At 36.4% G+C, this 23,960-nt stretch overlaps 1 protein-coding gene across 1 annotated transcript in view; it reads left to right on the top strand.

The window, feature by feature from the left end:
• DYX1C1 (dyslexia susceptibility 1 candidate 1) overlaps nucleotides 1-23,960 on the top strand; it is a 69,072-nt gene that overhangs the window by 27,531 nt on the left and 17,581 nt on the right. Inside the window, exons 4-6 of the mRNA XM_008584270.1 lie at nucleotides 12,902-13,133; nucleotides 18,720-18,775; nucleotides 20,819-20,928. Of these exons, the coding sequence (XP_008582492.1) occupies nucleotides 12,902-13,133; nucleotides 18,720-18,775; nucleotides 20,819-20,928 (398 nt within the window). The remainder of the gene's footprint in view (nucleotides 1-12,901; nucleotides 13,134-18,719; nucleotides 18,776-20,818; nucleotides 20,929-23,960) is intronic.

The raw sequence follows: 23,960 nt of genomic DNA, 5'->3' as shown, positions 1-23,960 counted from the left end.
AGATGTTACTTTTTAGAGTAGTTTCAGGTTCACAGTAAAACTGAGCAGAAGGGACAGAAATTTCCCATATACCACCTATCCCCATACATGCATATCTCCCCCGTTATCAGCATCCCCCACCTTAGTGGTACATTTGTTGCAACTGATGAACCTACATTGACACATCATTATTACTCGAAGTCCATAGTTTACATTAGGGTTCACCTTTGGTGGTGTATGTTCTGTGGGTTTGGACAAATGTATAATGACATGTATCAAATATTATAGTCTCATACAGAGTAGTTTCACTGCCCCCCAAAATTCTCTGTGTTCTGCCTACTCATCCCTCCGTCTCCCAAACCCTGATAACCACTCATCTTTTTATTGCCTCCATAGTTTTTCCTTTTCCAGGCTGTCATACAATTGGAATTATATATTATGTATCCTTTCTAGATTGGATTTTTCACTTAAAATATGTATTTAAGTTATCTCCATGTCTTCTCATGGCTTGATAGCTCCTTTCTTTTTAGTTCTGAATAATATTCCATTGTCTGGATATATTACAGTTTATTTATCCATTCAGATACTGAAGGGCATCTTGGTTGCTTCCAAGTTTGGGCAATTATGAATAAAGCTGCCTTAAAAATCCCTTTGTGGGCTTTTGTTTGGACATAAATTTTTGACTCCTTTGGGTAGATACCAAGTAGTGCAATTGCCAGATCATATGGTAAGAGTATGTTTAGTTTTGTAAGAAATCACCAAACTGCCTTCCAAAGTGGCTGTATCATTTTACATTCCAACCAGAAGTGAATGAGGGTTTCTGTACTCCACATCCTTTGCCAACATTTGGTGTTGTCATTATTCTGGATTTGGACCATTCTAATAGGTGTATGGTGGCATTTCATTGTTCTTTGAATTTTAATTTCCCTGGTGGCGTATGATGTGGAGCATCTTTTCATACGTCATATCTTGACATATGATGTGGAGCATCTGCTCATTTGTCATCTGCAAATCTTTGGTGACATGTCCATTAAGGTCTTTAACCTATTTTTTAATTGGGTTTTTGTCTTCTTCTTATTGAGTTTTAAGAGTTCTTCATATATTTTGGTTAACAGTCCTTTATCACATACGTCTTTTGCAGGTATATTCTTCTAGTCTGTGACTTGTCTTTTAATTCTTTTGGACAGTGTCTCTCACAGAACAGAAATTTTAAATTTTAATGAAGTTTGGTTTATGTGTTCTTTCTTTCATGGGTTGTGCTTTTGGTGTTGTAGCTAAAAAGACATCACCAAACCCAAGGTCATTTAGATTTTCTCTAATGTTATCTTCTAGGAGTTATAGTTATGTGTTTTACATTAAGTCTGTGATACATTTGGAGTTAATTTTAGTGAAAGGCATAAGGCTTGTGTTTAGATTCATTTTATTTTTGTATGTGGATGTCCTGTTTTTCCAGCACCATTTGTTAAAAAGTCTATCTTTTCTCCATTGTATTGCCTTTGCTCATTTGTCAAAGATCAGCTGACCATATTTATGTGAGTCTGCTTCTGGGATCCCTATTCTGTTCAATTGCACTTGTCTAATCTTTCACCAATACCACTATCTTGATTGCTGTAGCTTTATAGTAAGTTGTGAAGTCAGGCAGTAGTAGTTCTCCAACTTTGTTCTACTTCTTCAATATTGTGTTGTCTATTCTGCACCTTTTGCCTCTCTGTAAAAACTTGAGAATCAGTGTGTTGATGTCCACAAAATAATTTGCTGGAATTTTAATTGGGATTATATTTAACCCATAGATCAAGTTGGGAAGAACCAACATCTTGATAATGTTGAGTCTTCTTATTCATGAACATGGAATATCTGTTTATTCTTCTTTGATTTCCTTCATCAGGGTTTTTAGTTTTCCTCATATAGATCTTAAACATATTTTGTTAGATTTATACTAATATAAATGATATTGTGTTTTTAATTTCAATTTACACTTGTTTATTTCTAGTATGTAGGAAAGCCATTCACTTTTGTATATTACTCTTGTCTCCTGCAACCTTGCTATAATCACTTATTAGTTCCAGCAGTATTTTTTGTTGATTCTTTCATGTTTTCTGTATAGATTAACATGTCATTTATGAACAAAGACAGTTTTATTTTTTCCTTCCTCGAATGTATCCCTTTTATTTCCTTTTTTTTTTTATCTTATTGCATTAGCTAGGACTTCCATTACAATGTTGAAAAGCAGTGGTGACTTGGGACATCCTTGTCTTGTTCCTGATCTTAGTGGGCAAGCTTCAAGTTACTCACCATTAAGTATGATGTCAGCTGTGCATTTTTAGTAGGTATTCTTTATCAAGTTGAGAAAGTTCTTCTCTATTCCTAGTTTACTGAGAGTTTTTATCATGAATGGATCTTGGATTTTGCCAAATACTTTTCTTCATCTATTGATATGATCATGTGATTGTTTGTCTTTAGTCTGTTGATTTAATGGGTTACATTAATTGTTTTGGGATCTTGGATTTTGCCAAATACTTTTCTTCATCTATTGATATGATCATGTGATTGTTTGTCGTTAGTCTGTTGATTTAATGGGTTACATTAATTGTTTTGTTTTTTTTTTTTTTCCTTTTTTTGTCTTTTTTCATGACCGGCAACAGATCGCAACCCTCAGTGTCGCGCCCGTACCGGACCGGGACCGGCAACAGGATCGCAACCCTCGGTGTTGCGCCCGCACCTCGCTCAGCCAGTGAGCGGCCGGTCTGTATGTGGGATCCGAACCCTCGGCGAGAGCACCGCCGCGCTCCCAAGCAGCGCACTGTAGCAGTGTGCCACCGGGCCGGCCCACATTAATTGGTTTTCAAGTGTTGAACCAGCCTTGCATACCTGGGATACATCCCACTTTGTCATGATGTATAATTCTTTTTTACAATGTTAGATTCAATTTGCTGGTATTTTCTTGAGGATTTTTGCATCTGTGTTCATGAGAAATATTGGTATTTAGTTTTTTTTTTCTTGTAATATCTTTGTGTGGTTTGGTCTTAGGTTAATGCTAGCCTTATAGAATCAGTTAGGAAATATTCCCTCTGTTTCTGTCTTCTGAAAAAGTTCATATATAATTGTTATAATTTATTCCTTGAGTGTTTGATAGAAATTCCTAGTGAACCCATCTGGGCTGGTGCTTTCCATTTTGGAAAGTTATAAAGTATTGATTCAATTTCTTTTTTTTTTTTTTTTTTGTCTTTTGTCTGTGTCCGGCAATGGATCACAACCCTCAGTGTTGCCCCCGTACCGGACTGGGGACCGGCAACGGGATTGCAACCCTCGGTGTTGCTCCTGCACCTCGCTCAGCCAGTGAGCAGGAACCGGTCTGCATGTGGGATCCGAACCCTCGGGCGGGAGCGCCGCCACGCTTCCCAAGCAGCGCACTTATCCAGTGCGCCACCGGGCCGGCCCTTGATTCAATTTCTTAAATATTGGCCTATTCAAGATCGTTTGTTTCTTGTGTGTCTAATACCCTCTTTATCCCTGATAATTTTACTTGTTCTGAAACTAATATAGCTACTCCTGCTTTCTTTTGATTACTCTTAGTATGTTCTTATAGACAACCTATAGTGGGATGTCACTTTTTTATCTACTGTGGCAATCTCTATCTTTAAGTTAGTGTATTTAAACCATTCGCATTTGAAGTGATTACTGATAAGGTTGGATTAATGTCCACCTTCAAATAACGCTATATTGCTTTATGTGTAGAGCAGAAACATTGTAACAGAGTAGTCCTAATTCTTCCCTCCTATTCCTGGTGTCATTGCTGCCATTTATTTTACTTAACAATATGCTATAATCACCCAATATGTGTATACTATTATTGCTTTAAATAGTTATTTTTTAGGTCAATTAAGGATAAGATAAATAAAACATTTTATTTTATCTTCATTTATTCCTTCTCTAATGCCCTTCCTTTCTTTACATGGATGTAAGCTTCTGACACATCATTTTCCTAAAGAACTTCTTTGAACATTTCTTGCAGGGTAGGTCTGTTGGTAATAAATTCCATTTTGTTTGTCTGAGAAAGTCTTTATTTCACCTTTACGTTTGAAAGACAATTTTACCAGATATAGGAATCTAGGGTGATGGGTTTTCTTCTATACTTTAAATATTTTACTCCACTCTTTTCTTGCTTGTGCGGTTGCTGACAAGAAGTCTACTGTAATTCCCATACTTGTTCCTCTGTGTAGGTAGGGGTTTTTCCCCCTCTGGCCTCTTTCAAGATTTTCTCTCTTTGATTTTTTGCAGTCTGAATGTGATATGCTTAGGTATAGCTTTTTGGTATTATCCTGCTTGGTGTTCTCTGAACTTCTTGGTGTCTGTTCTTAATTTTGGAAGGTTTTCAGCCATTATTACTTCAAATATTTTTTCTGGTCTGTCCTTTTTCCTCCCCATCGTTCTCCCCCTCCTCTTCCCCCTTTTCCTCTTCGTCCTCCTCCTCTTCCTCTTCCATTTCAATTATGTGAATTTTACACCCTTTGAAATTGCCCCACAATTCTTGGGTGTTCTGTTTGGTTTTCATTTTTTTTTCTGTTTGCATTTTAGTTTTGGAAGTTTCTATGAATGCGTCTTCAAGCTCACTCATTCTACCAATGAGCTCATTGAAGACATTCTTCATTTCTGTTGCCATATTTTTTACTTATAGCATTTCCTTTTGATTCTTTCTTAGAGTTTCCATTTTTCTGCTTGCATTGCCCATCTGTTTTTATATGTTGTGTACTTTTTCCATTAGAGCTCTTACCAAATTAAATGGTTATTTTCAGTTCTGTGTTTGATAATTCTTACATCTGTGTCATATCTGAGTCTGGATTTGATGATCGTTCTGTCTCCTTACAGTGTGTTTTTTCTTGACTTTTGGAATGGCTTGCAACTGTTTTGTTGAAAGCTAAGTATGTTGTATTGGGTAATAGAAACTAAGGTTATTAGGCTTTTAGTGTGAGGATTTATTTTAATCTGGCTAGGATTTAGGCAAATTTTAATGTTAGCTGTAGCTGTAGGTACCAGAGGCTTCGAATTCCTCTGTGTCATTTTTTTGGTTAACTCCCCTTTTGACTTTGGGCTTCCCCGTCTACTCCTCCTTAGAAAAGTGTCTTTATCACACAGCTCTTTCAGTTGTGATACACTGTCATTATGCTGGAACCTATTGGTGTGGTAGTAAATACTAGGGAAGGGGAAGAATTCTAAAAATTTTCAATTAAATCAGTTTTTTCATGGACCTATATCTTGGGGCTGTGATCTTCACAAGTGTTTCTCTAGTGATACACCTGCCCTACCCACCACCCGGCCCCTCTATTCCTTTCTCTGGCTACAGTGTTGTTTCTATTTTCTTGAAGCCCTGAGGGTTAACTTTGTTTTTTTCCTGTCTTAGGTGGAACAGAAAGGCTGGAGTGGACTGGAATGGGAGTAATTTCCTTCCCCCAGTTAAGATAAAGGGCCTTTTGCTCTTTCACAATAATTATTCTTCCCCTCCCTCTGCCAGAGACACAAGGTATAATTTTAGATCTTCACCATGGTAACCTAGTGGGGTTTCTAGAGGTAAAACCCACAAAACTATGTGCCTCCAACAAACTGCACCCCCAGGAATTTCTCATTCTCATGCTAGTCTACACTTAGGCTCCAGGGTTTTGTCAAAATTACCATGTAAATGTTTCTTACAGTTTTATGGCTGTACTAGCTTCTGTGACAGGTAAGCAAATCTTTGCTGTGTCTTTTTGGATGCACCTGTCTCTCAGATTTCAGGGTAGCAGCTTGCCCTGTGACCTCACTTTTCTGATGAGTTTGCAAAAGCTTGTCGATTTTCAGTTTTTCCAACTTTTTCTTATTGTAAGGGTAGAGAGTGACAGCTTCTAAGCTCCTTACATGTCAGAGCTGAAACTGGAGTTCCTTTGTTGATTTTTTACCTATGTACATATTTTTTAGGTTTTTAAAATTTATTTTTCACTCATTGCTCTATACACCTGTAACTGATCATAATCTTCAGGTTAACACTGATTCAATTCCAGTAAAATATAGCAACTTCACTCTAAGGCAACTCCATTTTTCCTGCTACCTTTGGGCTGTTATTACCATTCATGTATATGTATATGTATTTGTTGTAAACCCAACAATACATATTATAATTTTACTTTAAAAATCATTGTTTAAAAACAATTGTAGTTTTTGGGCCGGCCCGGTGGCGTACTGCTACAGTGCGCTGCTTGGGAGCGCGGCGGCACTCCCGCCGAGGGTTCGGATCCCACATACAGACCGGTTCCCGCTCACTGGCTGAGCGAGGTGCAGATGCAACACCGAGGGTTGCGATCCCGTTGCCGGTCCCGGTCCGGTATGGGCGCGACACTGAGGGTTGCGATCCGTTGCCGGACACGAAAAAAGACAAAAAGGAAAAAAAAAAAAACAATTGTAGTTTTTAAAGAAATTAAGAGCAGAAAGCAAAAAAAAATTTTTTTTCAAATTTTTTAATTTTTAATTTTTTACTAGCATATTCAATGTTAGAAATCATAATTATTTATGCCTTTCATATAATCTCTCCCCTACCCTCTCCCCTTTCCCCTCTTCCCTTTCCCCTTTCTTCCCCCCTTCCTCCCTCTAATAACCATAGATTTGTTCTCTTCATCTGATAGATTAATTATTCCTCTGTTGCCTCTGTTGGTTTGTTGTCTAGATGATCTGTCCAGTACTGAGACAGGTGTGATCAAGTCCTCCCCTATTATTGTAAATCAAATGCTTCTTCTATTACTCTGAAGTGTGCTTTGTGGAGAGAAAGGACCTGTTTTTTTTTTTTTTTCAGTCTTTGCTGGTGCCTCTCCTTGTGTCAGTGAAGTTGAGAGTCTGGCGTGCCATCTACACAGTGGCTGTGACTGCTGCTCTAGAGACTAGCAGTTTCTGTGGAAGCCATGGCAATTGTCATGGCTATGGAAGGCTACCGATGTGAAAATGGTATTTTTGGTGTGCTCTCTACCTAGTTGCAGCTTGGTTAGGCTTCCCCCAGCTCCATGCATAAGGGGCCTGGGGCGGTGGTGGCAGCTTGCCTAGTTGAGGCTGGGTTTGGCTTCCTTAATTTATTTTTTAATTGTGGTAAAATATACTAACATAAAATTTCCCATTTTAACCATTTTTAAGTGTACAATGTGTGGCATTGAGTAAGTTGACATTGTTGTGCAACTATCACCACCATTCATTTCCAGAATTCTTTTTATCTTGCAAAACTGAAATTCTATACCCATTAAACAATAACTCTGTATACCCCCTCCTTCCAGCTCCTGGTAAACACCATTCTACTTTCTGGTTCTAGGCACTTCATGTAAGTATATCATACAATATTTGTCTTTTTTGTGACTGGTTTATTTCTCTTAACATAATGTCTTCAAGGTTCATCTTTGTTTTAGCAAGTGTAAGAATTGCCTTCCTTTTTAAGGCTAAATAATGTTTTCCTGTTATGTATATACCACATTTTAAAATCCATTTGTATTTTCTCGCATACTAACCCACATATTTCCCATTTCCCGTACTCTTCATTCCTTCTTGTAGATGTGAGTGTCTGGTATCATTTCCTTTCAGCCTGAAAAACGTTCTTTAGTGTATTTTATAGGGCTGAACTACTAGCAACAACTTCTGTCAGTTTTCACTTGTCTTGGAGTGTGTTTATTTTGCTTTCACTTGTGAAGAATAGTTTTGCTAGATAAAGAATTTGTGGTTTTGCAGTTTTTTTCTGTCAGTACTTTGAATGTGTCACTTCACCGCCTTCTGGCCTCCATTATTTCATGGGAGAGCCTTAGAAGGTCTGTAAGCTTACCGTACATCCCTGGCTCTCTCATTTATATGATCATTCAGTTAAATTTCTAACTAGTCAGGTACTCACTCTAATTACATCCCTGGCTCTCTCATTTATATGATCATTCAGTTAAATTTCTAACTAGTCAGGTACTCTAACCAGGACTTCAACCTCAGACCTCAACTGCAAATGTTTCCTGTTCATTCCCAACCGAGACTACCACTTTTACCTACCAAAGCCATGAGTTTTCCTGCCCCATGCAGAAATGAGTCCACTCTTTTTGCCAGCAAAGCTGCTGGGTTCTTTTTGCTGGCTTCATGTTGGTAAAACTGCCAGGCTCACCATCGTAGCTGGAAGTAGTTTTTTAAGAATAAACACTTCTCAAATTGCAGTGTTCCTTCGGTTAGTTTTCATTGCCACGAAATGGTTGTTTTTGATAATTTTATCCAGTTTTACCCTTGATATTTGTGAAAGAGAATTGCCAGCCTCTTCATGTCTACATAAAACCTGCATATCCATTATCTTTTGCAGATGAATTTTATATTTATTCATCAAGCTCCCTAAGAAGTCCTTTTGGTATTTTTATTGGATTTACATTGATATATAAATTAATTTGTAGAGGATCAACATATTTACAAAACATATTAAGATTTCTCTTCAGGAACATGGCATTATCTCCATTTCTCTGAATTTACTTAATGTCCTTCAGCAAAATTATTTTGCACACTCCTGTGGGACTTGCTTATGTTTTAAGCTTATTCTTAGCATTTTAAGTTTTTCTGGCAATTACTAATGAAATTATTTTTTCTATTGTAGTTTCTAATTATTTATTGCCAGTTTTTAGGAAAGTTAATTTATTTTTACAAGTTTCTATAAGTTGGTCTTGTATGTGACTGCCTTGCTAAACTTACTTTTTGGTTCTAGTAATTTGTCAATTTCTTATTTTGGTTCTTTTAAGTAGTCTACCATTATTTGCAAATAGTGGCAATTCTATCTCCTTGTAGTTTATATTAATAATTCTTATTCTTAAAATTTGATTTTGTAAGTTGTAATCCTTGGGAAAATAGTAAAACAGTAGGCATACTTGCCTAAGTGACTTTGCTGGAAATACTTCTAATACTTCACCATGAAGTACGACATTGTATGGATCCTTTTATCAAGCTAAGAAATTTTTATTTTTTATTTTTATTTCTACTGTAAACTGATATTTTGGCATGTACTGAGATCACATTTTCACTTTTGGTTTCCTGGTATCATAAGTAATAAAGGTCCTATTTAATCAAGATATATTATAATTTTAATATTTTCCTATCTTAAATTTGCTAATATTTTATTTATAACTTTTGCATGTAATTCATAAGTGAGATTATAAACAATGCTTTTTGTTAAACCAGATGTTCATTCTAGAGTAAAAGAACTACAAATTTCCTCTTCTTTAGAGGTTTGGTTTAGGAACTGCTCATTATTCCCCTATTACTTAAATTTGCTGTCTGCAACTAATATTCCATAGTGTCTGGCATCCTTTTCTTGAACAGTACGAAACTCTTAAAAATCCATCTCCTTCATGTATAATAATTATTTTCTTAGCCTTCTGAGTTTTTCTGTTACTATGCATTCCTCTTTTAAGTGGTTTGTTCCCTGTATTAGGTGATGTTTTTAAAGAAGACCTTCATGGATTGTTTAACATTTATCTGTCTCTTTGTGACATAATAAAAAATATATATATTTGGTCTCTGTCTCCAATTCCTGGCAAGAGCTCCTAAATCCCTTGTCATTTCCTGAGCAATAGGGGCGCTAGGTATATCTTTTGTTCTAATATTTGGACTTTGACCTCGGTTTCTGACACAGCTCTTCTTCCCTTGGAATTTTCTAAGTGATAGCAACATCTTTTGTTCTAATGGGGTGACTCTTGGTGTGCTCCTAGTCACCAGAAAGACCCAAACCATGATTAGAATCCTGGGACTTTCAGCCCTACCCCTATCCTTTGGGAATGGGACCTGCGCTGGAGATTGAGTTAATAATCAGTCATGCCTACATGATGAAGCCTCCATAAAAAAATCACAGAACTATGGGATTTGGAGAACTTTGGGATTGCTGAACACTTGGAAGGTGGCACACCTGGAGAGAGCATGGAATCTCTATGCCCCTTCCCTCATACCTTGCCCTATGCATCTCTTCCGTTTGGCTGTTCCTCAGTCATATCCTTTTATAATAAATGGTTAAACATACACAAATTTTTCCTCTGAGCCATTCTAGCAAATGAACAAACCTGAGGAGGGGTCTGTGGGAACCTTGTTTGTAGCAGAACCGATCAGGAATACCAGAGGCCTGGATTTAGGATTGGCAGCTAAGTGGGGAGGCAGTCTTGTGGTACTGAGCCCTTAACCTACGGGATCTGATGCTAACTCCAAGTAGATAGTGTCAGAATTGAATTGAATTATAAGACACCCAAATGGTGTCAGAGAATTGGTCAGCACAGGAAAACTCTACACGTTTTGGTGACCAGAAATGGAGAATGAAGTTTTGCGAGAGAAAGGAGAAAACTGTTTTTTCTTTCCATGCTCTATTTGTCCTTGATATATGTTTCTCTCTTCCCATTATCATAAGCTTTGTGTTATTTCCTTCTTTGAGTTTTTCTCTTCATTGTAGTTCCTTCTGTCACCTACTCTGTGAAGCTTCTCTTGAGCCCTCCTTTCTCTCACTACTCCCTGAAGAGTTAGACTATTTCTGTGTCTCTAATGTAGTTTATTATAAATTAACATTATAGAGCTACTTCCCTTAACTATGTCTTAGCTATAATATCATAACTTCCCTGTTACTTTTGGTTATAAGATCAGTCTCATTTTTTTGGTAATTAAGACTTAGTCTTATTTGTTTTTTTTTGTTTGTTTGTTTGTTTGTTTTCTCGTGACCGGTAAGGGGATCGCAACCCTTGGCTTGGTGTCGCCCGCACCATGCTCAGCCAGTGAGCGCACCGGCCAGTCCTATATAGGATCCGAACCCGTGGCAGGAGCGTCGCTGCGCTCCCAGTGCCGCAGTCTCCTGAGTGCTCCACGGGGCCGGCCCTTATTTGTTTTTTTAAAACTTTATTTAAAATTCATTCTGCTTGCAGGAATCATGAGGGATGAGGGCATCTGACTCTTCACATACCTTTCCCTTCTTCCATGTGTTGGGGCAGAGAGGAAAAAGGCAAACATGTTATTAAACTGGGTGAATTTGGAATCTTCCCCTTTTAGGTTGTGGCTTCCTCTCTGGTTAACACTGACTGTTCATCATGCCCTGTTGTCAGGCATTTAAATGCTGGTTCATTGCCATATGTAGATTCTTCTTGGCCCAACCTGTTGGTAGCTCACGGGCAGCTCTCTGAACTTAGAACATGTAGTAATTAGCATCTTTCATGCTTACTTTAAGCCTTTGGTGGAATTCTGGTTCCCAAGCGGCGCACTATCCAGTGCGCCACCGGGCCGGCCCCCTGGGAAATTTATTTTAAAGTCAGTGTCTCATAGTTCAAAAGGAAAATAATCAGTATTCCAGAAGAGGATAAGTCACGTAAATACTATAGAGCCCCTCTCAGTGCACAGTTTTGTACCTGTAATGTTAGATCTGTATTCTAAAATAATACATTCTTGGTTAGAGCACAGTGTTATAACACAAAGGTCAAAGGGTTTGGATCCCTGTACTGGCCAGCCACCAAAAATAAAATTTTAAAAAAGTAAGATAAAATAAAATAATACAACCTCTAAGAACCTTCATCCCAATGTCTGTATTCTAGAACCATGCCATATATACTATTTAATTGTAAATTAAAGTTTACATTAATGAAACTTAAATATAATTTAAAACGTAGTTCCTCAGTCACAGTAGCTGTGTTTGAAGTGCATAATTAGCCACGTGTGGCTAGTGGCTACTGTATTGGATAGCACAGAACATTTAAATCATTGAAAAAGAGCTTCTCTAGAGGATAGGGGTGGGAAATTTTTCTTACTGTAGGAAAGTCAGATACATAGTCAGTCATATCCACTAACCGTGTACTCTGTTTCACAGTTTTTTTTTCTTGCCCATATGAGGGAAATTTGTGAAAGGGAAAAAAGTTGCCACACTCCTGTACAAAATATTGCTTTTAAATCCGTCTGATATTTACCCTTTCATGTGAAAATGTCAAACAATTACTAGTGCAAACATAGTTGGCAGCAGGGTTAAGAGTTTGAATATTTCCACCCACCAGAGACAAAGTCATGTTTCCCTTCCTACTATTCCGTCATTCCTCAGATGAGGAAGGTTGGCTTAACTTCATTCTTAAGACATGGTAAAACTGGGCTAAGTAGAAAGGCAAATATTGTTTACATGTGTTGGTGTGTTTATGTGTGTAGGTTTGGGGAGAAGTTACTTAATAAATTCTTATTTTTTTCACAAAGCCCTTAGATATCATCTAATTGAATGCTCATCCACATTTTACCTATGAGTAAACTGAGGCTAGAGGAAGTGATTGCCCAAGATCATGTCAATCATTAATGGTAGATCTGGGACTAAAGCCTGTGTTCCATGACCCCTACATGAAGGGGTCTTCTACTAAATTATTTACCTTTCCCATTTTAATTCATTATTTTTTATTTATTTATTTATTTATTTATTTGTTTGTTTGTTTATTTATTTATTTATTTATTTATTTATTTATTAATTATGACCGGTAAGGGGATCTGAACCCTTGACTTGGTGTTGTCAGCACCAAGCTCACTCAGTGAGCTAACTGGTTATCCCTATATGGGATCCGAACCCATGGCCTTGGTATTATCAGCACTACACTCTCCCGAGTGAGCCACGGGCCGGCCCCTTAATTCATTATTGGTAAGGGGATCTGAACCCTTGACTTGGTGTTGTCAGCACCAAGCTCACTCAGTGAGCTAACTGGTTATCCCTATATGGGATCCGAACCCATGGCCTTGGTATTATCAGCACCACACTCTCCTGAGTGAGCCACGGGCCGGCCCCTTAATTCATTATTCACTACTAACTATTGCTACAGAGTTCAGAGGTAAGAATAATTATTATAATGAATTTTTTATTTAAAGAAATGTTGCTTTTTGTGTGTTTTAAAGGATTTGGTAATTGCAATTTTTACAGATTGAAGAAGAAGAGAGGAAAAAAATAGAAGATATGAAAGAAAATGAACGGATAAAAGCAACTAAAGAATTGGAAGCCTGGAAAGAACATCAAAGAAAGGCTGAAGAACAAAAAAGGATTCAGAGAAAAGAGAAATTATGTCAACAAGAGAAGCAAATTGAAGAAGAAAGAAAAAAATTAAAACATAAAAGTCTTACTGGAAATCTGGCATCTAGAAATCTTGCCATAAAAGGTACGATTAATATTTTCTGGAAAAGTGAGTCCTGTAGGTGAAGTATATATGATACTACTTTTAAGAAATAAATCTAGTTACAGTATTGGGTCGTTATTTTGGTATGTTGAGAATAAGCAATACAATACAAAGATTAGGGTGAAAGACATTTCTTTCAGGGAGTAGTGAAGTTTTCTAATAAAATGAGCAAGGATTCAGTCTTTACTTTGTTTATGTGCTTCTTTTTTCTATTATTTTTATTTCTAATTAACAGATAATTGTACATATTTAAGGGGTGCAATGTGATGTTACAATACATGTAGACATTGTGTAATGAACAAATCAGGGTAATTAGCATATCTGTCACCTCAAACATATCATTTCTTTGTGGTGGGAACATTCAAAATCCTTTCTTCTAGCTATTTTGAGGTACATCTTTTTGTTTGTGTGCTTCCTTTTGAAATTTATGCAGGTGTTGTTAAATATGGGCTTAACTTACATGCAGAAAGACTTGGAGTGGGCTAGCAATGTCAGGAGCTAGTATTTATTCCTTTAGAGATAAGAAACCAGGAGTTTCATTAAAAGACCTTTTTTTTCACATGACTCAGAAAAATGAGTAATATAAACAGTCTTAAGCAAACAAGGATTGCTTCTGGCCTTTGATCCTGATGTGTTCAAATATAGGTAAAAGAATATAATTCTTTACTGAAAGCTAAGAATTTTATTTTATCTGATTTTAGCATATTGAACTTTGTTTTGGCTATATTTAGTATTTTCTTTATGTAAGTCAGTCATCGAATTCCTATAAATGGAACATTTTATAGTAAAATCATTTATGTAATAACATTTATTGAGTGGTCACTGTATGCTAGGTGATTTTATTGTTTGTGTCACTTAATCATCACAACAACATTTTGAGATAAGTGCTGCTATTCTTGTTTTAGAGGAAGTGGTTGTTCAGAAAGGATAGATAACTATCAGTAAATAAACTTGTGGGATTTGAACTCAAATCTGTCTGCGTCTAAAACCTGTGCCCTCTCCATTAGACTATATGTCTGTACTACTTTAACAGTGAGGCCTAGCATGTTGAATAGTCATTTAGAGTGAATATTAAGCATTAACCATTATTAAATATACATATATTATTGTGGTTTAATATTGACATACAAATTAGCTACCACACTACATCCTTTTATGCCATTTTAACAAAATATTGAGACCAGTGAGAGTATATGGAAACATTTCCTTCTATATTTCAAATACTGCTAAACAAAGTGAATGTTTTCAAATACTACTAGAGCCCAAACATTCTTTTATAGATAAGAAGTATTAGGAAGATGTAAAAAAAAAAAAAAATTATTCATGCATGTAAGGGAGATTAAACATGGTGGAGGGAAAAAAGTGTATATTACATTTTTTGGATTTTTACTCCAGAAGTCCTTTTTCTCTTATTTTGTTAGTGTTATTATACATACCCAATTGGTTTGTTTCTTTCTTCTATTTCATCCTTCCATTTAACAAATATTTACTCACTTTCTACTCTGTACTAGGAGTTATTTGGAATATACAAATATGACTCAAGATGTGACCAAATGCCTTTAAGGAACTTAAAATGTTGTAGATACAAATATCTTCAGTTAGCTGAAATTTGTAAATAACTGCTTCAAAAAATTCACAAATGTTTCATTGGTCAGTAGAGTTAGACCTGTTGAAGAAGAAAACTTGACCGTTCCTACAAAATCATTTATTCTAGTATTACTGTTTTCATGTTGCTGTTTATACTACTGTTTTAATGTTGCTCATTAATAACATCTTTTTTCCCAAATGTCTGAGGCAGGAAAACAAGGCTGCCCAGCTTATAGATGATGATCCTTGAGGGCTTATGTTGGTCTTCAGCCCTGGCTGAGGAGAAAAGGGACCCCCACAGCCCCATGGGACAGAGACCCTCACTGATAACATTTTTAATAGTAGAAAGAATATTGTGTTATTTGCCCCAGAAATATTCTTTGGACAAGCCACGTTCAGTTACAGAATACACATGGTGTGGCAGATGCTGCAGACTGCTTACTCAGTATATTCTCTCCCCTTCTTTTTTACCAACTCATACTTAACAAAAATTTTTTTTTTCCTTTTTGTCTTTTTTCGTGACCGGTAACGGGATCGCAACCCTCAGTGTCACGCCCGTACCGCAACCGGCAACGGGATCACAACCCTCGGTGTTGCACCGGCACCGTGCTCAACCAGTGAGCGGACCGGTCTCTATATGGGATCCGAACCCTCGGCGGGAGCGCCGCCGTGCTCCCAAGCGCCGCACTCTACCGAGTGCACCACTAGGCCGGCCCTTACTTAACAAAATTTAAAGCTAATCTCTACCATACTTGTAAATATTACAAGGAAACTTAATACAAGTACTCCAACCATACCCACCTTCTAAGTTACTAAGCATCATATTCCTCTTTTTTTTGATCAACTGACTTCTCTTTGTTTTTAAACCCCTAAAATTAGTCATTATTATTAGTGCGGGGTTTCCCCCCTATATACTCATTGCTATTTAAATTGACTCATATTTATTGATTGTTTTGTCTTTGCTTCTGGCATCTTATTTCTTTTTGGGTCCAGTTACCTTCTCTTTAACTAAATCCTGTGAATGGTAAGTTCAGTTTTTGTCTGAAATGTCTTTATTTTACACTTCTTGTTTTAGGATGGTTTAGCTGGTTGTAGAATTCTAGGTTGACAGTTATTTCACATTAGTAGCTTGAATGTATTTTCCATTGCCTTCTGCTCTCTAATGTTGCTGTTGAGAGTTCTGCTCTGGATCTAATTTGATCCTTCATGAGATAATATTTCCTTTGTTTCTGGTTGGTTTAATTCTTTAGCAATCAGAATTCTTTTTTTTTTTTTTTTTTTTAAAGATGACCGGTAAGGGGATCTTAACCCTTGTCTTGGTGTTGTCAGCACCACACTCTCCCAAGTGAGCCACGGGCTGGCCCTAGCAATCAGAATTCTTTAATTCTTCTTTTTGGTATACTATGGTTTCATTAGTCTAAGTGCAGTTTTATATTTATCTTATATCATAACTTGGAATGTGCTGTCACTAAGAGAACTTATGTCTTCTGTCAATTCTGGGAAGTCCTAAGGTCTTGTCTTCAAATATTGCCTTCCTATATTCTCATTATCTTTCTTGGCTGTGTTCCGTATAAGATCCTCAGATCTGTCTTCTGGTTTATAAATTTTCTTCAACTAAGCTGCCCAATTTTATGTTAAATTTGTTCAAGAGTTTTTTTATTTCAATGACAATATTTTTCATTTTGGAAACTTTATTTAACGCCTCTTTGTTATCATTAGCTTTTTTGTTTTCATTATGAATTTTAGTCTCTTTGCTATCCTTAAGGAAGCATGCTTAAAATGATTATAGTTTCTTTCAGATTGTTCTGTTATTTCAAATTCTTAGGGAACCAGTCATTTTGTGTGTTGTGTCTCCTGAATGTTCCTCATGCTGGATTATTTCCTCATGTGATTTGTACTTTTTGCTTATGTGCTTATCTTCAGCAAGGACATTTTTGCGTATATGTATGAGGAAATCTCATATATTCTGGTTTGCAGAAGTAAGAATTGCTTGTGAGGAATACCAGGAGTTTTGATTTCTCATGTGTCATTTTTCCCCCTCCTATCCAGAGCCCCAGGGAGAGATACGCTTCACTTTCCTAGACAGAGATTTTATGTGTCCTTTTTACTGACAGTGCAGACCTTCTGAGGTTCTGGTTTCATTTCTAGCTCCTACCTCTGTACTTATATCAGCATTAAATTCCCATCCTCTGTCCTTGAATATTCATAGATCTGCTTCTAAAATCTTTTCAAACATCTTTGTGTCAGCTTTCGAGATGATTCCAGCCTTAGGTTTGCTGATGAGGCTTTTCTTTGCTTACTTTTTGAACTGAACTATATATTTGAACCTTCTGTTTATTTGTTATTTTTTTTTTATCAAGCATTTTATGTATTCATAGCATTTTATTTGTTCATAAAATTGCATGTAAAACTTTGTAGTAAAAGCTTTAGTTTATGTTGCTATAAACAGAAAGCTAATTTCCTTTCTTATTTTATCTTTTGCTATTTACCTTACTTTACTGTAAGAGTTTGGAAGTTAGATATCCTATTTTTACTGTAACTAGTGGTCACCTTAATGTTTTTCATAAACATTTAAAATGGCTTATTTATTTAGTTTTCTTTAGCAAAATTAACAGCAAAATATTTTTTCTTTATTTCTCCGCATGGGAGAATAGTGCTTATTTCCTCTACGTTCTATATTTTAGTCATCATTAGTACGATTATGCTTCATTTTTACCTTTTATTCTATTTTCCTTCTTCTGTATTATTGTTTAAAAATCTTATTCACATTTGTTATTGTGTTCTCCACTGTTTTAGAAAACCCATCCTTTTTCATTTTTGCCCTCAAGTTCTCCACTCCCAGGCTCTTAATTTTATTTCTCTGTGTTCTATAACATTCTTTGAGTAATTTATTGAGGAAAGATAGCTAGGTGGTATTGGCTGAGTTCCTACATATCTAGGAATGTCTTTTGCCTTCACAAGTGAGCACCAGATTATTGGCACATTGTATTAGGTAGGTTCAAGCTAACCTTTGTAATAAAGAGATTCACCGGCTAGCTGTCCCCCTCCCCAAAAAAGAGACTCAAATTACAGATCAGATAAGATAGAAATTTAGTTCTTGCTAATGTAACACTTTTTTATACAACAGTGATCAGTCTTTGTCCCACAAGGCCATCCAGGCTGGTGGGGTCACCTCTGTCATCACATCATTTGGCTTTTATCTCTGGGTGCAAGAGACCTTTTTCCCTCTCTGCCCCCTTCCTTTGAAATGTCTATTCAGGCCCTTTTCTAGTTTTTTTAATTGGAAGTCTTTTTTTCTTGTATGTATGGGCTCATTTTCTATCAAGTATATTGCTCCCTGTTCTATTTGTTGCAAATCTTTTTTTGCCGGTTTCTTGGTGTTGTCAGCACCACACTCTCCCAAGTGAGCCACGGGCTGGCCCTAGCAATCAGAATTCTTTAATTCTTCTTTTTGGTATACTATGGTTTCATTAGTCTAAGTGCAGTTTTATATTTATCTTATATCATAACTTGGAATGTGCTGTCACTAAGAGAACTTATGTCTTCTGTCAATTCTGGGAAGTCCTAAGGTCTTGTCTTCAAATATTGCCTTCCTATATTCTCATTATCTTTCTTGGCTGTGTTCCGTATAAGATCCTCAGATCTGTCTTCTGGTTTATAAATTTTCTTCAACTAAGCTGCCCAATTTTATGTTAAATTTGTTCAAGAGTTTTTTTATTTCAATGACAATATTTTTCATTTTGGAAACTTTATTTAACGCCTCTTTGTTATCATTAGCTTTTTTGTTTTCATTATGAATTTTAGTCTCTTTGCTATCCTTAAGGAAGCATGCTTAAAATGATTATAGTTTCTTTCAGATTGTTCTGTTATTTCAAATTCTTAGGGAACCAGTCATTTTGTGTGTTGTGTCTCCTGAATGTTCCTCATGCTGGATTATTTCCTCATGTGATTTGTACTTTTTGCTTATGTGCTTATCTTCAGCAAGGACATTTTTGCGTATATGTATGAGGAAATCTCATATATTCTGGTTTGCAGAAGTAAGAATTGCTTGTGAGGAATACCAGGAGTTTTGATTTCTCATGTGTCATTTTTCCCCCTCCTATCCAGAGCCCCAGGGAGAGATACGCTTCACTTTCCTAGACAGAGATTTTATAAGTGTCCTTTTTACCGACAGTGCAGACCTTCTGAGGTTCTGGTTTCATTTCTAGCTCCTACCTCTGTACTTATATCAGCATTAAATTCCCATCCTCTGTCCTTGAATATTCATAGATCTGCTTCTAAAATCTTTTCAAACATCTTTGTGTCAGCTTTCGAGATGATTCCAGCCTTAGGTTTGCTGATGAGGCTTTTCTTTGCTTACTTTTTGAACTGAACTATATATTTGAACCTTCTGTTTATTTGTTATTTTTTTTTTATCAAGCATTTTATGTATTCATAGCATTTTATTTGTTCATAAAATTGCATGTAAAACTTTGTAGTAAAAGCTTTAGTTTATGTTGCTATAAACAGAAAGCTAATTTCCTTTCTTATTTTATCTTTTGCTATTTACCTTACTTTACTGTAAGAGTTTGGAAGTTAGATATCCTATTTTTACTGTAACTAGTGGTCACCTTAATGTTTTTCATAAACATTTAAAATTGCTTATTTATTTAGTTTTCTTTAGCAAAATTAACAGCAAAATAATTTTTCTTTATTTCTCCGCATGGGAGAATAGTGCTTATTTCCTCTACGTTCTATATTTTAGTCATCATTAGTACCATTATGCTTCATTTTTACCTTTTATTCTATTTTCCTTCTTCTGTATTACTGTTTAAAAATCTTATTCACATTTGTTATTGTGTTCTCCACTGTTTTAGAAAACCCATCCTTTTTCATTTTTGCCCTTGCGATCCCGTTGCCGGTCCCGGTCCGGTACGGGCGCGACACTGAGGGTTGCAATCTGTTGCCTGACACGAAAAAAGACAAAAAGGAAAAAAACAAACAAACAAATATTGTATCTTTAGTTACATAGCACTAAGAACTGAATTCTTTTACTGCAAGGTGTGAATTGATGCCTCTCTCAATTGAATAGTTGGAGAAATAACTGAAGATCTTTAAGACACAATGACAATTTATAAATATTAACTTTTTAATATTAAATAATATATATTTCTATATTTTATTTATAAAATTGTTTGTATAATTATACAATTATAATTATTTATTATTTTTTATTTTTTTCCTTTTTTGTCTTTTTTTGTGACCAGTAACGGGATCGCAACCCTCGGTGTCACGCCCACACTGCGCTCAGCCAGTGAGCGGACCGGTCTCTATATGGGATCCGAACCCTCGGCGGGAGCTCCGCCACACTCCCAAGCGCCGCACTCAACCGAGTGCGCCACCGGGCCGGCCCCAATTATAATTATTTAAATATCATTTGTATGTTTTCTCATATGGAAAAATAGATGTTATAAACAAGAAAGGTGAAATAATCACATGAACTCACAAGGGGATGAGATTTGCACTAGAAACTTTTACCTATTTGATCTCAACCAGCTAGTGAGGTTTTAAAAAAAAGTTTAAAATTGTATAAATACTGGGAGTTTAAAATCACCATCACCAAATAGTGCGTTAATCTGCTCAGGGTACTTTAAATAAAATACCATAGACTGGGTGGCTTAAACCACGAACATTCATGTCTCACAGTTCTGTGAGGCTGGGAAGTTCAAGATTGGGTGCTAGCATTGGTGGGGGATCCTGTCTTGCGGGTGGCCACATAGAGGGGGTAGTGGGTGGGCATGGGGTGGGAAGGGAGCTAGAGCTCTGATCTCTTTCTCTTCTTATGAGGATGCTAATCCCATCATGGGGACTCTACCCTCGTGACCTAATTTAAACCTAAGTTAAACCTAATTTCCTCCCAAAGAGGCCCTACCTCCAAATATTGTCACATTAAGGCTTCAACATAAGAATTTGGGGTGGGGGGACACAAACATTCAGTTTATAATAATATTTCTATCCACTGGAGGAAGATGGGAAATCTAAAAGTAGCTGTTAATAAAAATAAGGCCTTTGTGTCCTTCATAAGACTATTCTCATTTCAGTGGCTACACAAACAAGCAGAGGCACGAAGAGCAACGAATACTGATATTCCTGAACTTTGTGATTTAAAAGAAGAAGAAAAGAATCCAGAATGGTTGAAGGACAAGGGAAAGTAAGTTATTTGAACTCAGGCCATTAGATTTATAAAGTATGTAGACATTAGTACTTATCACATTATCTAGTTATTTTGACCTACGTGTTTATATATGTGTGTTTATTGTTGGGGAGAGAGAACACAAATAAGCAAATTAGATAGGCAGGGTCTCCATATTTAAAAAGTCAGATAATATAACAATTAAATAAGGCTCTTATTATTTGTTATTATATTGAAATGTCATAAAAATTAAAAATACCACATCTTTTGGAATGCTTATTAAAGTCCTCTTTAAAATCACTTATACATTTAACATAAATCCTTCCAGGTATCTCCCTTAAAAACAGGTTTTTTATTAAAAACCAGAGCTTTTTTGATTGTTCATATTATATTCATTTCTAAAAGATTACCAAATTCCCTGGAAATGGAAGGCTAAAAAAAAAAAATCATCAAATTACCTCATAAATTAATAAATTATCATTTTACATCCAGGCGATCATTTTATTTATTTATATATAGCTCTGTATGTGAATATTTTAATACAATTACAGTGAATTCTGGTACATTCTGAGTGGCAATTCGAGCTCTTATTTTGAGGCAGCTGTAGGTATTATTTATTATATCTTATTGTATACACTTCTGTGTTATTTTCCAATTGCTTCTGTAACAAACTACCTCAAACTGAGTGGCTTAAAAGAACACAAATTTATTATCTTACAGTTCTGGAGGTCAGAAGTCCAAAATGGGTTTCACTGGGGTAAAATCAAGGTGTTAATTGCATTCCTTCTAGAGGCTCTAGGGGAAAATCTGTTTCCTTGCATTTCCAGCTTCTAGGCTGCTTGGCTTGTGGCCCCCAGGTACCAATAGCATCACCCTGACCTCTGCTTCCATAGTCACTTCTCCTTCTGTGACTCTCCTGCTTCCCTTTTTCTTTTATAAGAACTCTTATGATTACATTAAATTTCACCTGCTAATCCAGCATAATCTCTCCATATCAATATCTTTAATTTATTCATATCGGCAAAATCCTTTTTGCCATGTTAGGGGTAACATATTAATTGGTTTGGGGGTTAGGATGTGGACGTCTTTGAGGAGGCCATTATCTGTCTACCACAAATTCTATATTTTTCTTTTCTCATCCTCTTTCTGCTCTTTCTTGGTCTTTTCTCCTCTCTGTTACAACATCAGGGATTGATTTGTGGAGGTTAGCTGGAGTTGGCAATTTTTCTGAAGGTCAGAAGCCTGGGGCTGACAAGTTGGTTCTTCTTACTCAACAGTAAAACCATACATGATCTTTCTTCTTTTCTCTCTCCTTCCTTCTTCTCCATTTATTCAACCATTAAATAAATATCTAATAGGGACGGCCTATGGCTCACTCGGGAGAGTGTGGTGCTGATAACACCACGGCTGCAGGTTCAAATCCTTGTATAGGGATGGCCGGTTTGCTCACTGGGTGAGCGTGGTGCTGACAACACCAAGGCAAGGGTTAAGATCCCCTTACCGGTCATCTTTAAAAAAATAAAAAAATAAAATAAATAAATAAATATCTATTGATTGCTAGCTATTTGCCAGACTATATGATAGGCACTGAACTACAGAGATAAGGAAGAGAGGGACATACACAAATACTTACAACACTGTGTGGGAAGTACAGTAACATAAGTAAGAACAAGATCATAAGATAGTACAGAAGAGGGGCACCTAGTTTTAAAGGGAGGAAAGAGGTTTTGGAAAAGCCTTATAGAGAAATTACTACTGGAGCTCCTCTATGATAGGAAGGAGTTAAAGGAGCAATGGACAGAAAGGCATTCATTTCAGGCAGAGGTGACAATGTGAGCAAAAGCTCAGAGACAAGAAATAGTGTGGTGTAGGCCAGGAAATATAGATAGTTTATTCTTTGTTAAAACATAAAATTTGAAGCCTAGAGTGATGACCAATAAACCTAGAAAAATAGACAGGGACCTTGTGTACTCTGTTAATATTCTTAGATTTATCCTGTAATGTGAGGAAAAATTTGTTGCAGAAGCCCAAGTAAAGGCCTTGAATTATGGCATTGTTATAGAGGGGGGGTAATTTGAGAAATATTTAGGAGGTAAAATAGACAGAACTTCTTGATTGATTGTTGGCAAGTGAGAGAGAGAAGTAGTAGATGTGGGTGACTTCCAGGTTTCTTGTCTAAATGATTATGTGGTGCCACCAACTGCATTAGAGAATACTAGAATAGGGGCTAGTTAGGAGGGAATGCAGGGAAGTTTAGTTTTGAATATGTTGAGTTTGAGATGTCTCTGAGAGTTCCAATCTGGGTGACAGTGTAGAGCAAGCTTGACACTACAGGGAGAGGCCAGCACTGTAGATACATTTTTTGGGTTATCAGCATTTACATAATAGTTAAATTTATAAGAGTAGGTGAGATATCCAAAAAGAGTGTTAGACTCAGTAGAGTAGTGGGCTGAGGATAAAATCCTGTGAGCTACCAGCATTTAAAAGACTGGTGAAACAAAGGAACACACAAAAATACTTCCAGAAGCCAATGGAGTAGAAATTTTACGGAAAAAGGAGGGCTGGCTGGCTAGCTCAGTTGGTTAGAGCACAATGTTATAACACCAAGGTCAAGGGTTCAGATCCCCATACTGGCCAGTCAACAACAACAACAACAAAAAGGAAGTTTGGTTGGTTCTTTAAGAATAGAAAAAGTTTGAATAGATTTGGAGACAGGAGAGAGAAGAGCTGATTGAAATGTCTCTAAGAAGAGTGGAGAAAATTGGGTCAAGACCAAGGGTGGATGGCTTGTTTTGATTTTGGTTTTGGTTTTTCTCTTTTTGAAAGTTGAATTAATTTTATAAAATAAAAAAATTCCTTTCGAAAAAATTCACACAGTGCATATTACATGAAAGTCCCCCTTGGTTTTTACCTAGTCAACTGGCCTCATTTCTACCCTGTCTCCCAGCTGTGACCACTCTAAATCATTTCTTTAATTACACTTGCTTATCACAGTCAATATGTTAGTAGCTTGTGATAGTTCACAAGAGCCTTCATTATACTGACTCATT

Source organism: Galeopterus variegatus, unplaced genomic scaffold (assembly GCF_000696425.1).
Source record: "Galeopterus variegatus unplaced genomic scaffold, G_variegatus-3.0.2 Scaffold3192, whole genome shotgun sequence".
In the NCBI taxonomy this organism is placed as follows: domain Eukaryota; kingdom Metazoa; phylum Chordata; class Mammalia; order Dermoptera; family Cynocephalidae; genus Galeopterus; species Galeopterus variegatus.
This window is presented reverse-complemented; position numbering and strand designations above follow the sequence as displayed.